This window comes from Marmota marmota, unplaced genomic scaffold, assembly GCF_001458135.2.
Source record: "Marmota marmota marmota unplaced genomic scaffold, marMar, whole genome shotgun sequence".
Taxonomy (NCBI): Eukaryota; Metazoa; Chordata; class Mammalia; order Rodentia; family Sciuridae; genus Marmota; species Marmota marmota.
The window spans coordinates 174,980-198,068 of record NW_026000294.1 but is presented as its reverse complement, the minus strand read 5'-3'; the positions used below and the strand labels follow the sequence as shown (position 1 = coordinate 198,068).

General features: G+C 35.1%; 1 protein-coding gene across 7 annotated transcripts in view; it reads right to left on the bottom strand.

Annotated features, from left to right (window-relative positions):
* The window catches only part of Phka1 (phosphorylase kinase regulatory subunit alpha 1), a 109,263-nt gene that overhangs the window by 32,183 nt on the left and 53,991 nt on the right, over nucleotides 1–23,089 (bottom strand). For 5 of the 7 annotated variants that reach the window (XR_007345016.1, XM_015501616.2, XM_015501614.2 and 2 more), the window contains 7 exons: nucleotides 17,443–17,552; nucleotides 16,204–16,348; nucleotides 12,413–12,491; nucleotides 9,490–9,659; nucleotides 6,302–6,478; nucleotides 4,690–4,781; nucleotides 4,188–4,327 (listed from right to left, as the gene is read on the bottom strand). Coding sequence is in view for 6 of the 7 variants with exons in the window: in XM_015501616.2 (XP_015357102.1) it covers nucleotides 4,188–4,327; nucleotides 4,690–4,781; nucleotides 6,302–6,478; nucleotides 9,490–9,659; nucleotides 12,413–12,491; nucleotides 16,204–16,348; nucleotides 17,443–17,552 (913 nt within the window). In the remaining variant the exon portion in view is untranslated. The remainder of the gene's footprint in view (nucleotides 1–4,187; nucleotides 4,328–4,689; nucleotides 4,782–6,301; nucleotides 6,479–9,489; nucleotides 9,660–12,412; nucleotides 12,492–16,203; nucleotides 16,349–17,442; nucleotides 17,553–23,089) is intronic. The other 2 variants (XM_015501618.2, XM_015501617.2) reach the window with 1 other exon arrangement.

The following is a 23,089-nucleotide window of genomic DNA, read 5'->3' as shown; positions in this document are numbered from 1 at the left end:
GATTCCCTATGGAATTTGGTGATGTGGGGAGAGGCAGGGAAAAGGAGGACTTGAAGATGATACAATTTCTGGGTGATTTGAAAGAATGATGGTATCACAAACAGAGTAAAGAAAGACAAGCAGTATGTTCTGGTACAGTGAATCTGATTTTAGACACATTGAGCAGGAAGACATACATAAAAATAAATTCCAGGTAGGTTAAAGACCTAAAACATTAAAAAATTTATCAAAAAATTAAAAATGAAAAAAAAATTTATCAAAGGTATTTAAAGCATTTTTTAAATTCTGGAAGGGGAGAAGATCCCTGATGCATGCAAGAAATCTCGAAGCCAAAAGAGGAAAATATCAGGTTGGGGGTATCACTCAGTTGAAGAGTGTGTGCCTAGCATATGCAAGGTGCTGGGCTCAATCTCCAGTGCCACAAAGTAAAGAGAAAAATAAAAAGATCAAAAGGTTTGACTACATAAAAACTAAAGTTTTAATGTAGAGAAAGGCACATAAAGTTAAAAGGCAAATTCCTTAGAAAAATACATGAAACATGTATAACAAAAGGGTAATCTAATATTCATAAGAAAAATAAAAAATAACTCACGGTTATAAACATACAATTCACAAAAGGAATATCTGTCAATAAACATAGGAAAATACATCTGTTATTCTTGTCTACACAGGGAAACTGGATAGAGTTCCAAGTGTATCACATAGCCACATAGCATGATCATACACAAACTAGTCAAGTTTTTGGGTGTGCATGTGTATATGTGTGTTGCTGGATGGAACCCAGTGCATTGTGCTATGCCCACAACCCCTATTGAAGTGATCTGATATTATATAGAATATTAGTTTCAAGGAGATTACAGGGTTCACTCAGATGTCATGGTCAAGTTAGGATGCAATGTAGGAGCAGAAGAGGTGGTCAACCATGGATCATATGAATTGGTGTGAGCATGAGCTTTTGTGTGCAACGTTTTGCCTGCCCATCTCAATTACCCCTCTGAATCTTCAAGTTCTATTCAAGCTACAGTTATTCTGTCCTTATCCTTTATCTCCTTTCACTCTCTCTATCTTTCCATTCCCCTGCATTTAGCATGTGCTGGTACCTAATAAGTACATGACACATACCTGAATAAAGTGCTATACCACAAAAGAAAAAAAAGAAAGGAACAAAGATACCAAAATAAGACCCAGGCTTTTAAGAAAAATAGTAACACACAATAAGCTTTACTGGGTGGCACTTTGACAGGTTGCATAAGAAGGGAAGTCTCTCAAAACATGAAATCATTCAGAAGACCTTGGCCCAGATTCTGTCACTCAGAAAAGGAGAAGGACAAGGGAACTGTCAGAGGGAATGGAGAAGCTGGGGTAAGGGTTAAATGTCTAGGTGATGTCCCTCTGCAGCACTGTGTGGGATGTCTAGGTTAGTGAATTCTGAAGGGGTGCAGTGGTTTAGAGTATTCATGGCTGAGGTTTAGTTATTATGAACAAGTCTGAGGTGAAGCATATACAAAAACTCAGGCCCCATATAGCTAAAAACTATTTGAATTATTTTAATTATTTTTATTCTAATTTTTGATATGTCTTGCTATGTTACCCAGATTGGCTTTGAACTCATACAATCAGGTGATCCTTCCACCTCAGCCACTGAGTAGCTGGGACAACAGGTCTGTGCCACCATGCCTGGCTTTTTTGAGTTATTTATTTATTTATTTTGGTACTAGGGATTGAACCCAGGAGTGATTTACCACTGAGCTACATGCCCAACCCTTTTATTTTTTATTTTGAGACAGGGTCTCCCTAAGTTGCTTAGAGCCTCACTAAGTTGCTGAGGCTGGCCTCAAACTTGCTATCCTCCTGCCTCAGTCTCCAGAGTTGCTAGAATTACAGGCATGTGCCACCACACCCAGAAGGTTATTTTTTTTAAACAACTGAGTATGTAAAATTTTTACTTTGGTATTCAATGGCTTTTCAGCTAACAGAAGACCTGTGTCTTTTTCATTTGCTCATTAAATAGGATAGTTTGATGAAAATAGCATGAACTTTGGAGTCAGAGAACAAGGTTTTTCATCTCATCTCTTCCCCTAACTGTGTGACCTTCAGAAAGTTGATCAACCTTTCTGAGTTGGTCCTCCCATCTGCAATAAATGTAGGTACCAATCATCTCATAGAAAAAGTATAAGGATTAAATGAAGAAGTTCATTTGTTTGACCAGCCTATACTGAGAACATATTATAAGGCAAGCACTAGGTTGTTTTCAGACTACAATAAAACAGTCAATGTCCTCGAAGAGCTTAGTGTAATGGAGGTGATACACACACACACACACACACACACACACACACAATAACATGGCAATAAAGTATTAGTTGTCTGTACTGCATTACAAGGAATGCTTAAGGAGCAGGGATTAGGAAAGTGAAAGGTTTCAAGCTGACTCCTTGGACGATATGAGAAGAGCTGAGTATAAGTCAGACTGAAGAGGAAGGAGAGAGTCCTTGCAAAGAGAGGAACATGAGCTAAGACACAGAAATGAGACAACATAGTGTTGATGAAAAACTACGTGCACTTTGGTGTTGCTGGAATACCAATTATAGGACACAAAGTGGTGAAAGTGGAATCTGGAAGGAGGCAGGAACTTTATCACAGAGGTTCCTATGTGCCATATTAAGGCTCCTGAACTTTCCCCCTGCTTAAGTGAAGCAAAAAAAAAAAAAATTAAGAGAAGGGATTTAGTAAGATGAGCATATTAAAGAGATCATTGTGTAGAATTAGAAGACCAGGATTTGGCAAACCTCTAATGAAATAGTAGATCTGGGCAATCACCACTGATAGTTGCTAAAATCGTTAGGAAAAAAGCTAATGAGGAATTGTATAATGGCAACAATAGGCTAATTAGATCTTATTAATATTCAAATGATAAAAAGAGCAACTTCATAGGCGATGCTCTGTACTTAAGTAACATCAGAAGGCACATGATATCTAGTTGTTGCCCATTTTATTTTTTTATTTTTTTGCAGTGCTGGGGATCAAACCCAGGGTCTTGCACATGCTAGGCAAGTAAACTAACACCAAGCTACATGGACAGCCCCTTTTTCCAAATTTAGAAGGGGGCATAAATCCTGCCTCTTTATATTCTATTCACCATAACAAGAAAAGAGGAGGAAGAGCAGGTATTTTTGTGTAGAGGTAAGCAAGAAAGAGAAGATCAATTTGGACATATTGAGTTTAAGATACAAAGTACTAAGGAGGTACATGACACATAAGAATACATTTGAAAATATTAGTTTCTTTTTCCTATAAGCCTCTATATTCTTCTTTCTCTTGTGTTAAGAATATATCTGTAGGTTTTACCAAATAATGGAGGCTTAATAAGAACCATAATACTGGGGCTGGGGTTGTGGCTCAGCGGTAGAGCACTCGCCTAGCATGTGTGAGGTCCTGGGTTTGATCCTCACCACCACATAAAAATAAATAAATAAAATAAAGATGTTGTAACTAACTAAAATGAATAAATAAATAAATATTTTAAAAAGAACCACAATACTGATAATAATCTTTGGCAATTATTGATTACTGACGATGTGCCAGGCATTAGGAACTTTATAGATTTTTATAATAATTCTATGAGGTATGTATAATCCAAATTTTGTAAATGAGGAAAATTGAGGCTTTAAGTTGTGGAATGAGTAGGTTGCAAACCTGTATTCAAAACCAGATCAGTGAAACTCCAAAGCTGTGTTCATTTCCTATATGCTATGATCTGGATCTGGAATATTGTCCCAAAGGCCCATGTGTTAAAGGTTTAGTCCCAGCCCATGGTACTATTGGGAGATGGTGGAAACTTTAAGGGGTGAGACCTTGTGGGAGGTCTTAGATCACTGGGGGCATGCCCTTGAAGGTGATTATGTGATCCTGGTCTCTTTTCTCTCTCCCTCTCTTTCTCTCTCTCTCTTTTCTGCATCCTGTCCATGAGGTGAATGGTTTTGCCACATGCAGCTGCCATGGTATGCTGACTCACCACAGAACCAAAAGAAATAAATCATGAACTGAAGCCTCCAAAACCGTAAGCTAAAAAAACCTTTTCTTTTAATAAGTGGATTATCTCAGATATTTGTTATAGAATAAAAAGACTATGTTATACTTCCTCTCTATATGAACATTAAAATATGCTGATAATATCCATCACTTACTTCATAGTATACAACATGTAGAGAATATCAGCTTGTTCCTGTAAGCTTGTGGTCTCCTTTAATTGTGAAACCAGTGCTTCAAAGTCTACCTCCCCAGATTGGTCTCTAGGAAGATGCATTTCTACACGAACAGAGGGAACCTTTAGTTTGAGAAATGTTGAAAAGAAATTAAGTCCACAAGTGCTCCACTTAATATGCCCTAGAATGAGTCATCTTTCTATCTTTAAAACTTTTACATAAGAATTCTCTAAATGTTGATGAAAAGCAAAGCAAAAACAGTGAAACCATCAAGACATATGATACAGCAAAGTAGTTTTCTTGAAATGTACTTAGGAAAACTTGTCCACTTTAAGACGGAACTGAAAAGGACATGTATCTTCATCAGGATAGTATTTTGCCTACTATCAGCTACTAACAGGAACCATAATGGCTAGTTCTATAATTTTCTATAAAGATGGCTTTTTTGCACACACAAATAGAAATAATTCAAGCGTACATTTACCTGGTCATCTTGTGGGGACTGAGGCGAGTCAAGTAATTTGAATGAAGGCCGAGAAGGCTGAAATAACTTTGTAGGAAGATACATGTGAACATCTGCAAGAGGTTGACATTTATTAGGAAGGTTAGCTAACTAAGAGACCAATAAAAATGCACAGCTGACCTCAGGAATGAGGTTATATATCAGTCAATTCTTTATAAAACAAGAATGGCAAATTTTTTCTTCCTTGTTAATACCAAAAAAGAGAAATGTGAATATTAGATAATTTAAAGACTGTCCAATTAATCAATAAACATATTTTGATTTGATTTTCTAGAATTATACCATCAGGTGGTCATGTAAGATATTAAATTTACTAAGTGCAATGAATTCCATGACGGTGCTATCACTGAAACTTTGGCAGAATGCCACAAGTAACACAAAGGGTTCAGTTACATTTTATATTTTCTGGACATTCCTAAGAAAATACTTGATGGCTAGTGGTTGGATTTCCCCGAGAATAGGTGATTGGATGAACTTGTCTAGGGAATCAAAACAATCTAGTGGCTGACCAACTTTGAGATATTCTTAAGATTTCTTACTTACAGTACATTGTTGAAATACTTACCCATAATCACTAAGAAGAGACTCTCTTGTCATTTTCACCATTTTACATATACAAAGAGTTACAGAGCTCAAGCAAGTAAGTAGCAGAGCTAGGAATTAAGCTCAAGTTTTCCTGATTCACAATCAAGAAATATGACAATAAACTTCATCTTACATAAGCCCGTTCTCCAGTGAGTATACCCAAAGGGCATGCTAAGCTTTTCTCCTTTATACATGTTAAATGAATCCCTAGAGTTCATATTTAATATCTTTGGTTAGTAATGGTCAATAAAGTTTTAGACAGCAAGAGCATGCATCTCAAGCATCCTCATTATTTAAATAATGTTAACATTTGGGTTTTCTAGGTGTGGCCAAGGAGCCCTTCTCTCCCTTCATTTGTGGCTACTACACAGAAACAATGAATACTTTTAGGAACCATGGCAACTCCTAATAATGTGTAGTAGAAGACATCCCCCACTGTAAATATTACTGAAAGAGGAAAGGGGTCATGGGGAAGAGTATTCAGTGAAGGATGAGTATCATATTTGACAATTACAGATCTACATGGCTAGAATGACCAACTATAAAAATTACAACTGGCCTAATGGAACCAATTGTAACTTACTTAAGACTATCTCCCTTTCCATTGCATAGCTGACCTGTAATCGTCTTGCAATGCTTTATCTATAAACAAAACTACTTCCAAAGGAGGATTTTTTCTAAACTTTTCCTTCTTACCATCATTTTACTGTGATGATAGAACTGAATATGCTCCACGCCTATTGTTCTGACTCTCCTACCATGTCCCTGGTTAAACCAGACTCTACAGCATTATGGATAGCAAAACTGTATTTGGTTTATTGTTTTACAAATATTTGAGTGTCTGATATGTTCCAGGTGCTGTCCAAGATGCTGGGGATAAAGCAGTGAACAAAACAAAGTTCCTGCTTATGTGTAATCAATATCCCGCCCCCATCCTGGGCTTTATGTCATCCTGTGCCTGACTCTGGTGAGTCATGGCATTACTCACTCTGTACATGGAGTTCCTTGGCCTTGGTCACCAAGGACATTAAGTCGCAGGTTGTTTGCACAGCAGCTCGGAACCGATCTAGCCCTCCCTTCTGTGAGGTAGGGGCTAGTTTAGGATGGGGAGCAGTGTGCGCCAAAAGGTGATCTAAATAACGAGCAACTTCATCACCACAGCGAGCTGCAGGATTAGTGGGAGGAGGGAGAGAGAAAAGAATGAACAGTTTAGTTACTTCAAAGTCTACCCCAGCAATCAGAATGATGGGCTCCCGTACTCATAACGCAGCACCGGAAGTAGGCTGTTTTTTTTTTTTTTTTTTTTTTTTTTTTTTTTTTTTTTTTTTTNTTTTTTTTTTTTTTTTTTTTTTTTTTTTTTTTTTTTTTTTTTTTTTTTTTTTTTTTTTTTTTTTTTTATCATGGAGGGGCTAAAAAGCTTGTGAGCATTATATAACCTCATAGATTTAAGATTTAGAGAATATGGCCATCCACCAGGACCCACCTGTTCTTCAGGTTTCCTGGGACGATGTTAAGGTACCCTGTAGCAGTATGAGCTTATTCTAAGATAGGTGGAGCAAATGTTTCATAATTTGTGTAGGTAGGTGTGAGTGATGGGATGGTGGCAGAGGTAGTGAAGGGGGAGCAGAGCAAGGCCTTTCAAGTCCCACTAGTAGGAGACTTTTGTGAGAAAGGGTCAGGGAATGGCAAAAATCTTCCAAAAAACATTAAGCCTGGTGATAAACATAATCTATGAACAAAAACTACAATTACTACTAATAAAAAAAATCTCCATGTGGCATTTATGAAGAAAGCACTATGAGACTCTTGTGGCCTTTTAGTCACATCATATATTTATTTGCCAAATGTATATTGGCTACTATGTACCAGGCAGTGTACTATGTGCTATGTTTTGGTGAAGTAGATATGGTCCATATCCTTTTGGGCTCCCCCTCCACCATACAACTTCTATAATATTATTATTTTTTAAAGTTAATTGATCTTTATTTGCATGCCAGCATATAATATTAGATAATGAAATACAGATAATTGAAATAAAAATATACATATACTCTGTGGATGCTTAATACTTTAAACTTTACATAAATATTCATACTGTTTACAGTTGAAAAGTACACTCTCTGGATCAGTAGAGAAGTCAGCTAAGTCAGTCACACATTATCTAGTTTTGGATGATCTTAAGTTGAGAATTACAAGAATATGAAGAGAATCTTTCTACCTAAGCAATCAACATACCCACTGTGAGACCACTAATGAGCACACCCAAATGTGGGAAAGTGACTCAGAATGCTGTAAGAACAAATGTAGTGATACAAATCATAAAAAATATGTATTTTAGCACATCTGTAATCCCAGCTACTTGGGAGGCTGAGGCAGGAGGACTGCAAATTCAGTGCCATCCTGAGCAACTTAATGAGATCTTATCTCAATATAAAAAATAAAAATGTGGCAGTCCTGAAGAACACAAACAATAGTAAATGCTGGTGGGGATGTGGAGAAAAAGGAACATTCCTACACTGTTGATGAGATTGTAAATTAGTACAACCACTATGGAAATCAGTACGGCAGTTCCTCAAAAGGCTAGTCATGGAACCACCATATATGACCCAGCTATACCACTCCTCAGTATTTATTCAAAATAATTAAAGTCACTGTACTACAGTGATACATTCATACTACTGTTTATAGCAGCATGATTCACAATAACCAAACTATGGAGCCAGCCTAGGTGTCTGACAATGGATGAATGGATAAAGAAAATGTGATACACACACACACACACACACACACACACACACACACACACACACAATGGAGTTTATTCAGCCATAAAGAAAAATAAAATTGTCAATTGCAGGAAAATGGATGGAACTACAGACCACTGTTAATGGAAATAAGTCAATCTCAGACATTAAAGGTCATGTGTTCTCTTTCATATGCAGAAGCTCAAGAGGAAAAAGGAAAACAAAGGTGGGTTGGATCTGCTAAAAATCAAAGAGAGATCAGTAAAGGAATGGGACCAAAGGGTGGGAGGTGGGGAGGGAGGAGTGGAATGCTGGGAAATGATATTGGCCAAATTATATTGTGTGCATGGATGCATATGTAACAACAAATCCCATCAAAATATACAACTATAACATACATATGAAATTTTTTTAAAAAAATTCAGGCTAACAGTCAAATACCCAAACAATAAAAGTAGCAACCCAAGTTTTAGATGGCTAGAAGAATAATTACTTTTTAAGGGCCCTTCTTTCTTTAAGATTCAAACAATATAACAGCTTGTCTGGCATAGGTCAGTGTTTTTACACTACAGGTAAGGATTTCTCAGTCATTTTTAATTTAAGCTCCCACAAAGCTTTCTTACTATATCCTAGTAGCCAGTTATATTTTTGTTTTACTGTGTATTATTTGTCTAGTTTGTAATATGAAAGCAACAGGCATTTTAAACAGGCTTTTTTTTTGAACTAACATATCTCCCCAGAGATTCTGATATAGCCCTTAAATATTATATAAAAAGCACTCTAAATTAAATTTTATATTTTATAATTTTAAAGTAAAATGCAGTAATGTATATGTATTTTTTTTACATGATATCATTATTTATTTATTTTTATGGGTGCTGAGGATTGAACCCAGGGCCTCTCGTGTGCTAGGTGAGCACTCTACTGCTAAGCCACAACCCCAGCCCTGTATATGTATTTTAAAAATACTTTTTAGTTGTCAATGGACCTTTATTTTACTTATTTGTATGCAGTACTGAGAATTGAACCCAGTGCCTTACACATGCTAGGCAAGCATTCTACCACTGAGCCACAACCCCAGCCCTGTATATGTATTTTTAAACTGTGCACTTGATTAAATATCTCTTACTCACCACTGCTTCTTCCCATTTCAAAATCACCAGGCACTTCAAATGCCCCAGAAGAGAAATCTTCCCTAACCTTAGTAAGGGACAGTCCAACTCCACAATCACAGCAGGGATATTAGACCAGAAACCAAAGGTAAGTAAAGGGATGAAAAGTGAAGCCAAACAAAAGTAGAAATCTAGGTGTATTAAAGAGGAGTGAGGTTGGTACACTGTGAGATTGCTGGCAGCGTGAATTATTAAAGACAATGCTGAACAATATTTTATATTCTTATCCAGCTAGCCAGTGCTTTATGAAGCCTCCTTACCATTATTGATTGAATCAAAGCCATCCATCCAGTTGCCAGATTCAAGCTCATCATAGGTGTCGTCATCATAATCTTCACTGTACAGCTTACCCTCAGGTCCAGGATCCATGAAGCTCAAGTGCGAGCAGCAGGATGTTGTCAAAAACTCTGACAATTTACCTGTTTGAATCCTGACAATTAGAGGGTAGATACAAAACAGGAAATCAGGGGCAATCCTTTTAACACCACAAAATCTTTGCGATAAAATAATACTTATTATGATTTGTTGGAGGATTACTAAAATTCATCATTAGTATACATTTTGTAAACGTGAAATTTCTCAGCACTCCTAGGCATAATGCTCAGCTTAAATGGTCAGAGGGTTCTCTTAATAAAGTCTACAATTATGGGTTCACAATCTCCAAGCACATCAATTTTGTTCTCTTCCATTGCCATATGTTATTTTGATAACTATGTCAGATGTCCAATTTGCATTGGCTACTTAGATAAGCCAGGAGAGAATGAATATAAATCAAAACAAACCCATCACATCATTTAAAAACTAGCCCCTGCTGAACATTTGGAACATAAAAGATGGTATTTGAAAATTTTATACATTACAGTAGCCTGTAAGGCATATTTTCCCCTACTTATAAAGCCAATTACAAAACTCAAAAGGAAAGTGAGTAGTAATAATTTTCTAAAAAATCCAGCTTGAAGGAGCTGCTTATTCCCAGACCTTGGATAATGTGTTCATTGAAATAAATGATGACAGGAATAGATCATGACATATTGAAATAAAATAAGAGCCTATGAATCTATGCTGATACTAAATGACAAAATATAGGGGAAGACAAAGCTCCCTTTTATACATAGCAATGTCAATGAATGAATGTACACAGAGTGACAGAAACACAGAAATGCCCTTTTACAACTCTATTAGTAATAATTAAGTCATGGAAGAATCAACGGAAGCTAATTATTTGGTTGAAGACTGTTGGGAAAACAGATGGAGAAACTTGGCAGATACCACTTTAACCAAGTGATCAAAGTTAACATCACTAAGGTAAGAAACCAATCTCATGTGCCTCCTGATACAATGTCCTGAGAAGGACCCTAGTGATTTCTTATTTTAGGTGACTTCAGCATCTATTTTGAATATGTTTAATAACTTTCTCATAACACAGGGAGAGCTCAGTCATCCTTAACAGTTTCCAGTTCTGCACCTCCTCTATTTACTTAGGATTGATCAAGATATCTGCCTTATACAACTTCCTTCTGGTGATCACATTCCTAAGTACAGCTAGATACAATCTATTTGACTGGTCCTTATGATCCCCACATCCTGCATAGACAGTGTAGATATGCTTAGTGATCTCTTCTGAGCCATAGTATGACCTCCTAGAATTCATATCTGCTTACTTTAAATTACTTTACCCCTTAGAATTTCCTATTGGAAACCTGTTTTTATAATGCCTTGGATCCCAATACAGGAGATGGCCCATGGGTCTCTGTCTTTGGGCTCCTGGCCTCTGTGTGTGGTTTCTGGGCATGCAATTCACTCTTTCCTTGGCCAGTAAGTAATAAAATCTATATTCCCATCATGTATCTCTCCTAATCATTTAAAGGATTCTTTCCATCTTGAAGATCCTAAATTAAAACAAGGATTCAACATCACCCAGGTAGGCCTCCTGCCAAACATATAACCTGACAAATTCAAATTGAGAGACATCCTGCAAAATAACTGACCCACATTCTTCAAAAGTTAATGAGATTATCAAGAAAGATTATCAAAATGCTGGAAAACTGTTCTAGATTAAAAGATACCAAAGAGATATAATAATTTAATGCTAATGTTTACTTCTTTGGAAGTAAGTACTCCTTTGGTTGGATCCTGGATAGGGAAAAAAGCTATGGGAAAACATTACTGGGGCAATTGGGCAATTTTAAACAAGGATGTTATTAGATGTTAGATATGGTATTCCCTTCTTATCTGTGGGTTGGCATTCCATTGTTTCAGTTACTCAAGGTCTATGGTTGTCCAAAAATATTAAATAGAAAATATAAAAACAAATAATTCATAAATTTTCTATAACTTTTATCATAGTATATTGATATAATTGTTTTACTTTTAGTTATTGTTATTCATCTCTTACTGTGCCTAATTCGCAGCTATCTGTAGTTTCAGGCATCCACCACGTTTATCTAGGCATAGTATCCCTGAGAGATAAGAGGGGAATATTGTAGTGTATTAATATGAAATTCCCTACATATGATGATTATATTGTGGTTACTTATAATACTATTTTTGTTCTTAGATGATGGAAACTGAAGTATTAAAGGCTGAAGAGTCATGATGTCTATAGCTAACCTTCTTAGCAAAAAAGTATGTGTATATATGTGTTTATATATATAAACACACACATATATATATACCCTCACCCATACATGTGTGTGTGTGTGTGTGTGTGTATGTATGCACATATGTGTGAGTGAGGGAAGTGACAGGGAGGAACAAAGGAAGAGAGAGAAGAAGGGAGAGAGAAAACACACATTGAAACAAACGTCAACAATAGGTGAATACTGAGAAAGGGTACATGGGTGTTTCATACTATGCTTACAAATTTCTGTAAGCTGGAAACTTTGCAAAAATAAAAATTTGGGAGAAAAAAAGCAGCCAGAATTGGGTAAATTCAGTAAACTTCTTTTTCTAAAAAATATGTTTTATGGTCCCCTGAGATCTAGAAAAATAACAGGGTGTGGAAATCTAAACTTTTTCTATTACATTGAATTCCTCGATTCATTCAATCAAATTCTAGTTCCTCTGAGTATGATGGGATTGTGTTGTTGAAGACACACAGTGAGGCAACACAAGTCTGCCATTACTCTTCTCAACTCACAAGTTTCAATTCATTTCACTAACAGGAATATATAGATCACTTACCTTGCCCCACCAAAATAGCCATCCTGCATTTTTCGGAGTGCTGCCAGGATACTTGAATTCAAGCTCGTTCCATCTTCATCTTGAAATGGAGAGAATTTTAGCACAATATTTATGGCTTTAACTTTAAAGTAGGGGGAAATATTTAAAACCAACATTCTGGTGGTGATGGTACAAATAATCACCTTATATTTCAATAATTCACCTGCCTGAGAAGCAACATGCTGAATGGGCACATGGTAAGGCATTATGACTAATAGAAAGAGTTCTTCAAAGGCATTATTTTATTTATCCTAAGTACTTAATACAGTATCTGATGGCAGAGTGTTTAATCACTCCTGAATGCTGACATAATTATGCAGCAGTAACTATTTGTTGACTGTTATGTGCCAAGCACTATAATAAATGTTTTATATACATTATTTCATACATATATCTTAAGCAACACATCCTTAGTGCTTTTTATGAGATTGATTTAAAATTTCATGTTTTAAGTTTGTCATTTTTTTTTCTTTTTGTGTCTTGCAAAGGACAACTTTCCTCAGCCTTGATTTATATGTGTGTGCATAAGCATAAAAATATCTAGAAGGCTAATAATTATCTGATTTTGTGTGAAAGTGATCATACTGCACATAATCATTTGTGATCCACTTTTTCTGATTCATCCTTTGCAATAGCTAAAAATGACTCCATAGAAGACATTTAAAGTTATAATCAACTCTGTACTGAAGATCATTGTACCTAATCTTTATGGATTTATTCTATTATTTCCTTAGGTTAAATTTCTACAAGTAGAACTTGTAGGACAAAGGGAGCACATATTAAAATAATTATAGAGACTGCAAATCACCACTAAAATCATTGTGCCAATTATATTTCTGCCAACAGTATAGAAAGTGACTGCATTTCTATACTTTTAACAAGAATGGGCATTAGCAATCTTTTTAATCTTTGTTTATCTGATAGATAAAATAAGAAGACACTGTTTTAATTTTATTGCCAGTAAATTGAGCATGTTTTCATGTATTTACTGGCCATTTGCATTTCTTTCATGAATTGCCCATCAAGGATCATTTTTCCATTAAAGTAGTTTACATTTCTTTTTTTCAATTGACTTTCAAGAGCTTTTTATGTTTTGAATATTAATATTTTCTCTATAGATACATGGCAAATACTTTATATAGCTTTATTATTTGTCTTTCAACCTCATCCTTGGTGCTTTTATGTATTTTGTGTTTTTACATTTGTCAATTTTTTTCTTTTTGGTATATTTCAAAGGACAGATTTCGTCAGTCTAAGATTGCAAAAATATTCTACCATATTTGCTTCCATATTTGCCTTGCACATGCTAGGTTAGTGCTCTACCGCTGAGCCACAGTCCCAGCCCTTCAAAGGTTTATTTTGTGTGTGTGTAGCTTTTTTATTAATTTAGAATTTGTTTTTCACAAAAAGTAAAGTAGTAAGCCTAAATTTATTATCATCTGAAATGTATTTATTTATAGTCTCTTGCCTCTATTTGAAATGCTGTCTTTATCTTCTTTTGCCACAACCTCTTTACTGATATATCTTACTTCACATCTCTATAGCAGTGTTTGTTCCTCAATAATTCTTTTTTTCATTATTATGCCTCACCTATCACCTCCAAGAAGCCTTTTATTTTTTTTTTTTTGGTACTGGAGACTGAACCCAGGAGCACTTTACTACTGAGTGATAATCCCAACACTTTTATTTATTTATTTATTTTATTTTTATTTTGAGACAAATACTTGCTAAGTTGCTAAGGTTGGCCTCAAATTTGGAATCCTCCTGCCTCAGCCTCCTGAGTCACTGGGATTACAGGTACAGGCCACCACACCCAGCTGTTTGTTGGAAACAAATGTTGTCCAGGCTGGCCTTAAACTGCTATACTTAAGTGAACTTTCTGACTCAGTCTCTTGATTAGCTGGGACTACAGGCACAGACCACCACTCATTTCCACTCTATTTCTAATACCACCCATTCAGTGTGTCTTTTCTTCACCTCATATGTAAATTATCTTCCTTGAGATCAGTCTCTCCTCATTACAATGTGTACAGTCACAACCAATATTTCCTAAACATCACTTTGATCATGTCACTCCCTACTGAAAACCTTTTGATGGTTGACATAATCTGATCCTACTTTATTTCTCCAGTTTTGTTTATAATTATCCTCCAGTATGCAAAATCCATTCTATTAAGGTTAGTCTCTTCATTGGCCTCACAAGTCAAGCTCATTCCTGCCTTCAGGTTGCACTCATGGTATTTCCCCCCTCAAAGTACCCTTTCTTCATGCCTCCTCCTATATTTATATGAACAATTCCAAAAACCTGCTTAAGTCTCACCTCAGTTGAGAAATTTTCTTTTATAATATGATAACCTTCACTGTGAAATACTAACTTATTGATTGATTTCTGTTATTTTATGTATTAATTTTGCCCCTCCAATTAGACTTTCTTCTTTCTAAAGACAATTCTGGGAACAAAGTAGTTATTAAATGGGTACTTGTTAATTGCCCTAAAGAGAAAAAGAAGAAAGACTACCCTACTTTCTCAACTCCTATGATTCTGAAGCACTTTTAAGATGTGACTAAAATTCCTAACAGTCTATCTGGATTTTAAATGACTTATGGTACAATATTCTTCTTTAGTGAAAAGGAACTCTATGTACTTTGGCAGTATAAACAAACCTTTGGAAGCAACAACAGAAGCACAGAAAGAAAGCAGTGGCTTCAGTATTGGCTCTAGTCTTCCAGGAACTGAGAGAACAATAAAGCCTTTCACCCAGTTTCAACTAAGCAATGGCAGGAAGCCCAGCCAAAAAAGAAAAAAAATACACCAAAAGCCTTTTCACTTTTTCTCTGCTACATTTTACTGTTTCCACCAGACAGGCTTTGGAAGGAGAAGCCTGGGAATTTTTCTCTAAAATATTGTTCCATTGGAATAAGATAGATGCAAAATGTAGTATTACTGTTTTGTTATTTGTTTTTCTGTAGAACTGGCAATTTAACCTAGGGGTTGTCTGCCACTGAGCTACACCCAGGTCCCTTTTTATTTTAATTTTGAGGCAGGGTCACCAAGGCTGTCTTTGAACTTGAAATCCTCCTGCCTCAGTTTCCTAAGACACTGGGATTACAGGTGTGTACCACCACACCCAACTGATATTACTGTCTCTAAAAAGAATGTGTATCTATAAAGCCCTAATTTAAAAATCACTATAAATAAATAGAAGGAAGACCAATAGAATAGAGGAGAGGAAACGGGGAGGGGGGGAGAGAAGATGAGGGAAAGAGAAAGTATTGTGGACCAAAGTGGAACAAATTATATTCCATGCATGTATGATTATGTTAAAATGAACCCCAATGTTATATATAACTATAATGCACTAATCAAAACATTTTAAAAAGTATTGCATGAATATGGTTTCTATAAATTGACTTAGAAATAAATTATCTAAAGTAGTCCCCAACCAAGGTTTTCTCTGGTACATTTTTAAAAATCATGGCTCTCAAATCATTTTAAATATTCTGTGTATTTGTTTTATACTTATTGTGTCTTAGCTTTCTAAAACATAAGTTCAAAGGGAGCAGAGACCTGATCAAACTCTTTCACCCCATATGTCCCCAATTCTTAGAAAACAAAAGAGGAGCTAATGAAAACTGCTGAAAGAATAAAATCATAAGAAGTAGCTAGCTCTCCATTACATCTAGGACATTGAAGGACTAAATATCAGACATTTTAAAAAGTATACTCATTCCTTGGTTCTTAGAGCCCTTACCAAGCATGGTGTGTGAGATGGGGAAGGTGATGGTGGGCTGGCCTGTCATCCTCCAGCGGCTACAGAGGTAGGAGAGATCTGTCCTGAGCATTTCCACTATCATCTTGTTGTCCAGAGCCAGGTAGAACTGTTGCTGGTCTATAAACTGAGGAAAAAAATAATACTTCAGAACAATTTGGTCTCATAACTATGAAATAATATTTTAAAAATACATATTCAGAAGGCTATATAAGATGTCATTGAAGCAATGATATTCCCAAATTTAATGCCTAATAAGTCCCAAACAAAGTATGTGGTGGTCAATCATCAAATACAACGTTTCTGACACTTTTAAAGTGCTCCTGTTTAGAAAGTTTTTTCAAATATATATTTTTATTTAAACCTATAACCACCTGACAAGTGTTTTTCTTCCTTTAATAAATACAAAATAAAGCCAAGAAACAATATATGGAATAGCAAAGTCATATGGCTAGCAAATTGCAAATTCAGAAACAGTGCAGGATCCTCTACTTTTGTGTCTGTATGCATCTCAGCTATACTATTTCACAAGATGAGAAATGGAAAGTCTATACTTTCCAGAAAAATTTTCCCCTCCCCAGACACACAACTAGGGCTTGCTATTGTGATGTAGTTAAGAAACATCATGCTAACAATATATATATACTCACAACTTACAATATTGATATTTTTGTTTAGAAGATTAAAATTTCCATGCCCATAAAAAGACCCCTCCCCCAAATAAAGGAAACACATTAATTTAGTAGCTGAATAAAAAACATTGTATTTTATTTATAAAGGACAAATACAACCTTATTTTAACTTTTAAAAATAAGGGGAACTTTTTAAGTAACCCTTGTAAAATCCTGCAACACCCAGGACTACTCTTGGTAATCACAATCACTTGGATCACTTGGCATAACCGTGGTGCAAGTTTGATTTAGTTCAACTCAACAAATATTTACCAAGCAATTTAATATGTGCAAGGCCTTGTGGAACTCTTTGATACTTATCCCAATTCCAGTAAATACACTATTTCTGCAATGTTTCTTTCTTTTTCAACATTTTATTAGTTGTTGATGAACCTTTATTTTATTTATTTATTTACATGTTGTGCTGAGAATTGAACCCAGTGCCTCAGGTGTGGGGCCAGCACTCTACCACTGAGCCACAACCCCAGATCCATTGTTTTTTTCTTAATTTCTATTCATCTCAATGCACGTTCCCACTTATTTCACCCACCTGGGGAGTGAAAGTAAAGATAGTTTTCCGAATGTCATAGAGTTTTGAAGTTCCGAGTACTCCCATGAGTCTATAGGGTCGTCCGCTGAGTTTCATTCTACTGTTGCATCCTGACATAAAATTAAGAAATGGTCAAGATATTTTAGTGCACAAATTAAAGCAGGAAGCCTGTTTAAACACACACATCTTTGAGTTGAAGATGTCTTCCTTTTACAATTTAGCATTCTGAGATCAAAATTAATCTTATAATAATTGATGTTTATGTTAAATATACTCAAATTTCTTTAGTCCTCCAAAAGGCTATCATTAAATCAATACTTCTTACAAAGAGGAAATTATTAAATTTTTCATGCAGATTTTCCTGTATAACACAGGATAATACTATACACATTACTCTTAAATTTCTTTCCCACAAAATACATAGTGAATATATTGTCATGTCAGTACTGACAAAATTTCCAATACTTTTTTATTTTTTGAACTTTTTTTTTGAGTCTTTGATATTTGCCCTTACTTTATCCTAAGTACTGAACTACAAAAATATGCTACAGTTTTAGAGTTCATTTATTCTTTGGAGACCAGTACCAAAGAACTGTCAATGTCTTGATCATATTCCAGGGCCTGCTTAGTAAATCACACAATTTACCTGAACGTGGTTTTGCAACTAGATTTAGCCACTTCTCCTTTCTTTTTCATTACAGTAAAGTATACATAGCATAAAATTTATAATTTTAATAATTTTTGTTGAACTGGGGATCAAAACCAGGGGATCCTCTACCCCTGAGCTATATCTCCAGCCTTCTTTTATCTTTATTTTGAGACAGGGTCTTACTAAATTGCTAACATTGGCCTCACACTTACCATTTTTTGGCCTCAATTTCCCATGCAGATGGGATTATACGCATGCACCACTGCACCCAGCCCACTTTAATATTTAAATGTACAATTCAGTGGCATTAAATACATTAACATAATTGTTAAATAACTTCCATCTCTAGAACTTTTTATCTTCCCAAACTAAAATTCTATACCCATTAAACAGTAACTTCTCATGTCCTCTTCCTCCCAGGCTCTGAGAACTACCATTCTACCATGTGTTTATGAATTTGAATATTCTAGGTTTATAATTGCCTGATTTGACTTAGCATAATGTCCTCAAGGTTCATCTGTTATAGCACATGCCAGAATTTCCTTCCTTCTTAAAGCTGAATAATATTTCATTCCATGTATATAACACATTTTGTTTATCTATCTATCTACTGATGGACATGGGAATGTAAAACAATGGTTTTAATTTCTCTAAATCCACACCAACACTCATTGTTTTTTTTAGCAAGTCATCATAATGGGTATGTATCTCATTGTGGTTTTGATTTATATTTGTCAAATGATTAGTGTTGTTAAGCATTTTTTATTTCCTTATTGGCCATTTCTATGTCTTTTTATTAAAGAAATGTCTATTCAAGTTCTTTGTTGATTTTTAAAAATCCGGCTGTTATTGTTGAACTGTAGTTCTTCTTAACTTTCTTAACATTTTTGGATAAATTCCCTTATCAGATATGAGATTTATAAATATTTGTTCTTATTTTGTCGATTGCCTTTTTACTTTGTTGATGGTTTCCTTTGAGGCACAAAAGTTTTATTTTGATGAAGTTCAATTTCTCTATTCTTCTTTTGTTGACTGTGCTTTCAGTATCATATTAATCTAAGAAATTCCTGCTAAATTGAATGTCAAGAAGCATTTCTCCTGTTTCTTCTAAGAATATCATAGTTTTGGGTTTTACATTTGGTCTTTAATACATTTTGAGTTAATTGTACATGGTGTTAGGTTAGGATCTAACTTAATTCTTTTCAAGTGGAATGTAGTTTTCCCAGAACCATTTGTTGAAAAGACTGTCCTTTCTCCATTAAGTGATCTTGGCACCCTTGTTGAAAATAATCTGATCATTTAGGCAAAGGTTTATTTATGTGCTCTCTATTCTATTCCATTGTTCTGTATGTCTATCTGTATGCTAATACTACATTGTTTTGATTGCTGTAGCATGGTAGTATGTTTTGAAGTTAGGAAGCACCAAGTCCTTCAATTTCTTCTTTTTCAAAATGGTCTTGGCCATTTTGGGGGTCCCTTGAGTTTCCATATGAAATTTTTTGGGTGGTACCTTGGATTAAACCCAGGGACGCCTAACCACTGAGCCACATCCCCAGCCTTTCTAAAAATATTTTATTAGAGACAAGGTCTCACTGAGTTGCTTAGGGCCTTACTAAGTTGCTGAGGCTGGCTTTGAACTCACAATCTTCCTGCCTCAGCCTCCTGAGCTGCTGATCCACATGAATTTTAGAATGAATTTTTCTATTTTTGCAAAAAAAAAAAAAATCTTGTGGCCCTTTTATTTTGGCTTTTTTTTTTTTTTTTTTGTACTGGGGATGGAACCCAGAGGTACTTTACCACTGAGATACATCTCCAGCCCTTTTCATTTTTTAAAATTTGAGATAGGGTCTTAGTAAGTTGCTTAGGGCCTCACTAAATTGCAGAGGCTGGCCTTGAACTTGGATCCTCCTGCCTCAGCTTTCCAAGCTGCTGGGATTATAGGCTTGTACAATCACACTCAGCTTCTTCTTGTGGCCTTTTAATAGGTATTATATTCAATCTGTTGATAAGTTTGGGTTGTACTGATATCTTAACAATGTTACATGTTCAAATCTATAAATATGAGATGTCTTTCCATTTATTTTTATATTCTTTAATTTTTTTCATCAAGGTCTTATCATTTTCAGTGTACAGATCTTTTACTTCTTTAGTTAAGATTGATTTAAAATATTTTATTCTTTTTGACACTATTGTAAATGGAAGTGTTTTCTTAATTTCCCATTTGAATTGTTTATTGTTAATGTATAGACATGACTTGTGTGTTGATTTTTGTCTTATAACTACTAAGTTTATTAGTTCAATCAATATTTTTGTGTACATGAAAACTTTCAAGTTTTCTTCATATAAGATCACAGATGAATAGAGATAATTTTAATTCTTCCTTGATTATTTGGATGTGATTTATTTCTTTTTCTTGCCTACTTTCTCTAATTGGACCTTTGAATACTATATAGAATAGAAATCTGTGTCTGTTTTGACTGTATTTTTTTTAACTTTTATTCACTTGGTTTACTGGTATGTCTTCTTATACTTTTTCAATGTTAAATACAATGTAAAAAGAATTGTAGGGGCTGGGATGTAGCTCAGTGGCAAAGCATCTGCCTTGCATTTGCAAAGCCCTGGGTTCAATTTTCAGTTAAAAAAAAAAGAATTGTAGGGGCTCTGGATGGTATTATTTTTCTCCACAGACAACTTACTTTATTTTGGCAGTCAGATCATCTCAAGCAGATTACCTTAGTCTAATCCGGGGTTCAAAAGGTTTTGTTTAAGGCTTTGTGTTTAAGGCCTTCTAAGAATTGGTCTATTTGTGGTTTTTCCTCACCCCAGCATACTGCCCTCTCCTCAAAGCTTTCACCCAGAATCCAGAGGTGTTCATCCCAGTCTCTTCCACATAAGACGGTCATGAATTGCAATTTTCCTCCCTTCCATAAACTCTCTGCATATTTTCTTGGCTCCTTATTTCAGTCTTAAACAAAGCTTAAGAATTAGTATATGCCTAAAAGGGAAATTGCACGGGGAATGGTAAATTTACTTCTTTGAGGTCTACAGTTTTGGCTTCTCAAATCCTGGCTTTCATAATTATGCTCTGAAGCCTTCTTCACCTTTATTTTTAAAATTCAGACATTGTATTAATTCTCAGTAAGAGGATTAACCCAATACAAGCTATTTCATTATAGCTGGAAGCTGAAAGTCTCCTTTTACTTGTGGCATACTATATCATAATTCTACCATTCTTGTTCATACATAATATGTTCCTTTTAATTTTTCTGTCAAATTGTGCTATAAAGAACACTTCTATAAATGTCATGTAGGATAGATTCCTAGAAGTAAGGATTGTTGACTAAAGGTAGCTATATTAAACTATTTTACAGTTAATGCTAATCTGCCTCTGATTTGTACTACTACCAAGAATGTTGGGAATGTCCATGCTGCCACACAGTCATTACAACTGGATATTACCAATGTTAACTTTTATAAAACTGATGGCAACAAATAATATTTTTTTTGTTTTACCTTAAATTTTCCAAATCATTAGTGAGATTGAAGCTGTGATAACTTTAAAAATCTTTAAAAATGTAAGTACTAAGAAAGGAGAAACAGTGATTGAGAGATAAAACGTAAGATCAGAAGTATAAACAAATACACACAGAGTAAATGAAAGTCATGGCATTTATAAATATTGTATATGTGAACTATTCAATAAATAGTGCTGTAATAAATGGTTAATTATTTTTTTTGGGGGGGGTACCAGGGATTGAACAAGTTAAAACTCTAGCCTAAGAGTTAAATGTAAAATTGTAACCAAAACATAACTAAGAGAAAATGAAATGTAGCTGACTTAGTGAGAAGCTGATCTCTAAGTGTAACAGGAAAGAAAGAAAACAAAAAGAAGAAAATTTTAATATATAAAAACATAAAATTTTATATTTCAAAAGCAAACACAAAATTAAAAGGCAAATAATAAAAGAGCAAAATATAGTGATAACATGTGGAAGACAGTGTCTGCATCTCTAGTATGTACATGTATTTGTGTGTGTGTGTGTTCCTATATATATAAAATGCATAGAAATCAGAAAGAAACTGACAGTTGTACAGTAGAAAAAAAAAAGCCAAAAGAATATAAACAGACAATTTTCAAAATAAATTGAAAAAAGACTAATTTATGAAAACATGTTAATCCACCATAAATCCAGAAATTTGAAGAAATTATGCTAACACAAGTAGGAAATTGGAGTACGGTACTTCCCAAAATGTTAACAGGGTTTGTCATATATTGTTATATTGTAAAAACAGAAGGCAAAATCTATTTTTATGACAACATTTTTCTAAAAGTAAGTGTGCTTTATTTTATAAAAGCATATTGGAATCAGGTAAGGTGACACATGCCTGTAATCCCAATAGCTTGGGAGGCTGAAGCAGGAGGATTGTGAGTTCAAAGCCAGCCTCACCATCATAGCAAGGCCCTAAGCAACTCAGCAAGATCCTATCTCTAAATATATATGGATGGGGATGTAGCTCAGTGGTTAAGCACCCCTGGGTTCAATCCCCAGTACTCCCCCCACTAAAAAAAAACTTATTGGAAACAAGTACACCAAAATAAAACAGCAACTTCCTTAGAGTATTATAATAATAAGTGGTTTTTATCTCTTTCCTTTGTGCTTTTCTCTATTCCCCAGTTTCCGGAAGTCTATATGTACATATCATCTGGAAATTAGATAGCTTACAACTTATGAAAACGAACAGAACCAGAATACCATATCTATTCTGATGAAACTAGGAGATATATTTGTAATTCTAGAAGGAGTGGAAAGATGGCGGCGAGGGGAGTGCATTACCCCCGTGTGCTGCTTCACTGTGTGGGAGTATGACAAGTCAGGACGGCTAAAGAATATCTTGTTAGGAATTTCCAGCAATAGTGGGGTGCTCCGGAACCTGGAGGAAGGATTTCCATCGCACGAGGATCGGCTACGAGGACTCAAACGCGAGAGGTTTGTCGCA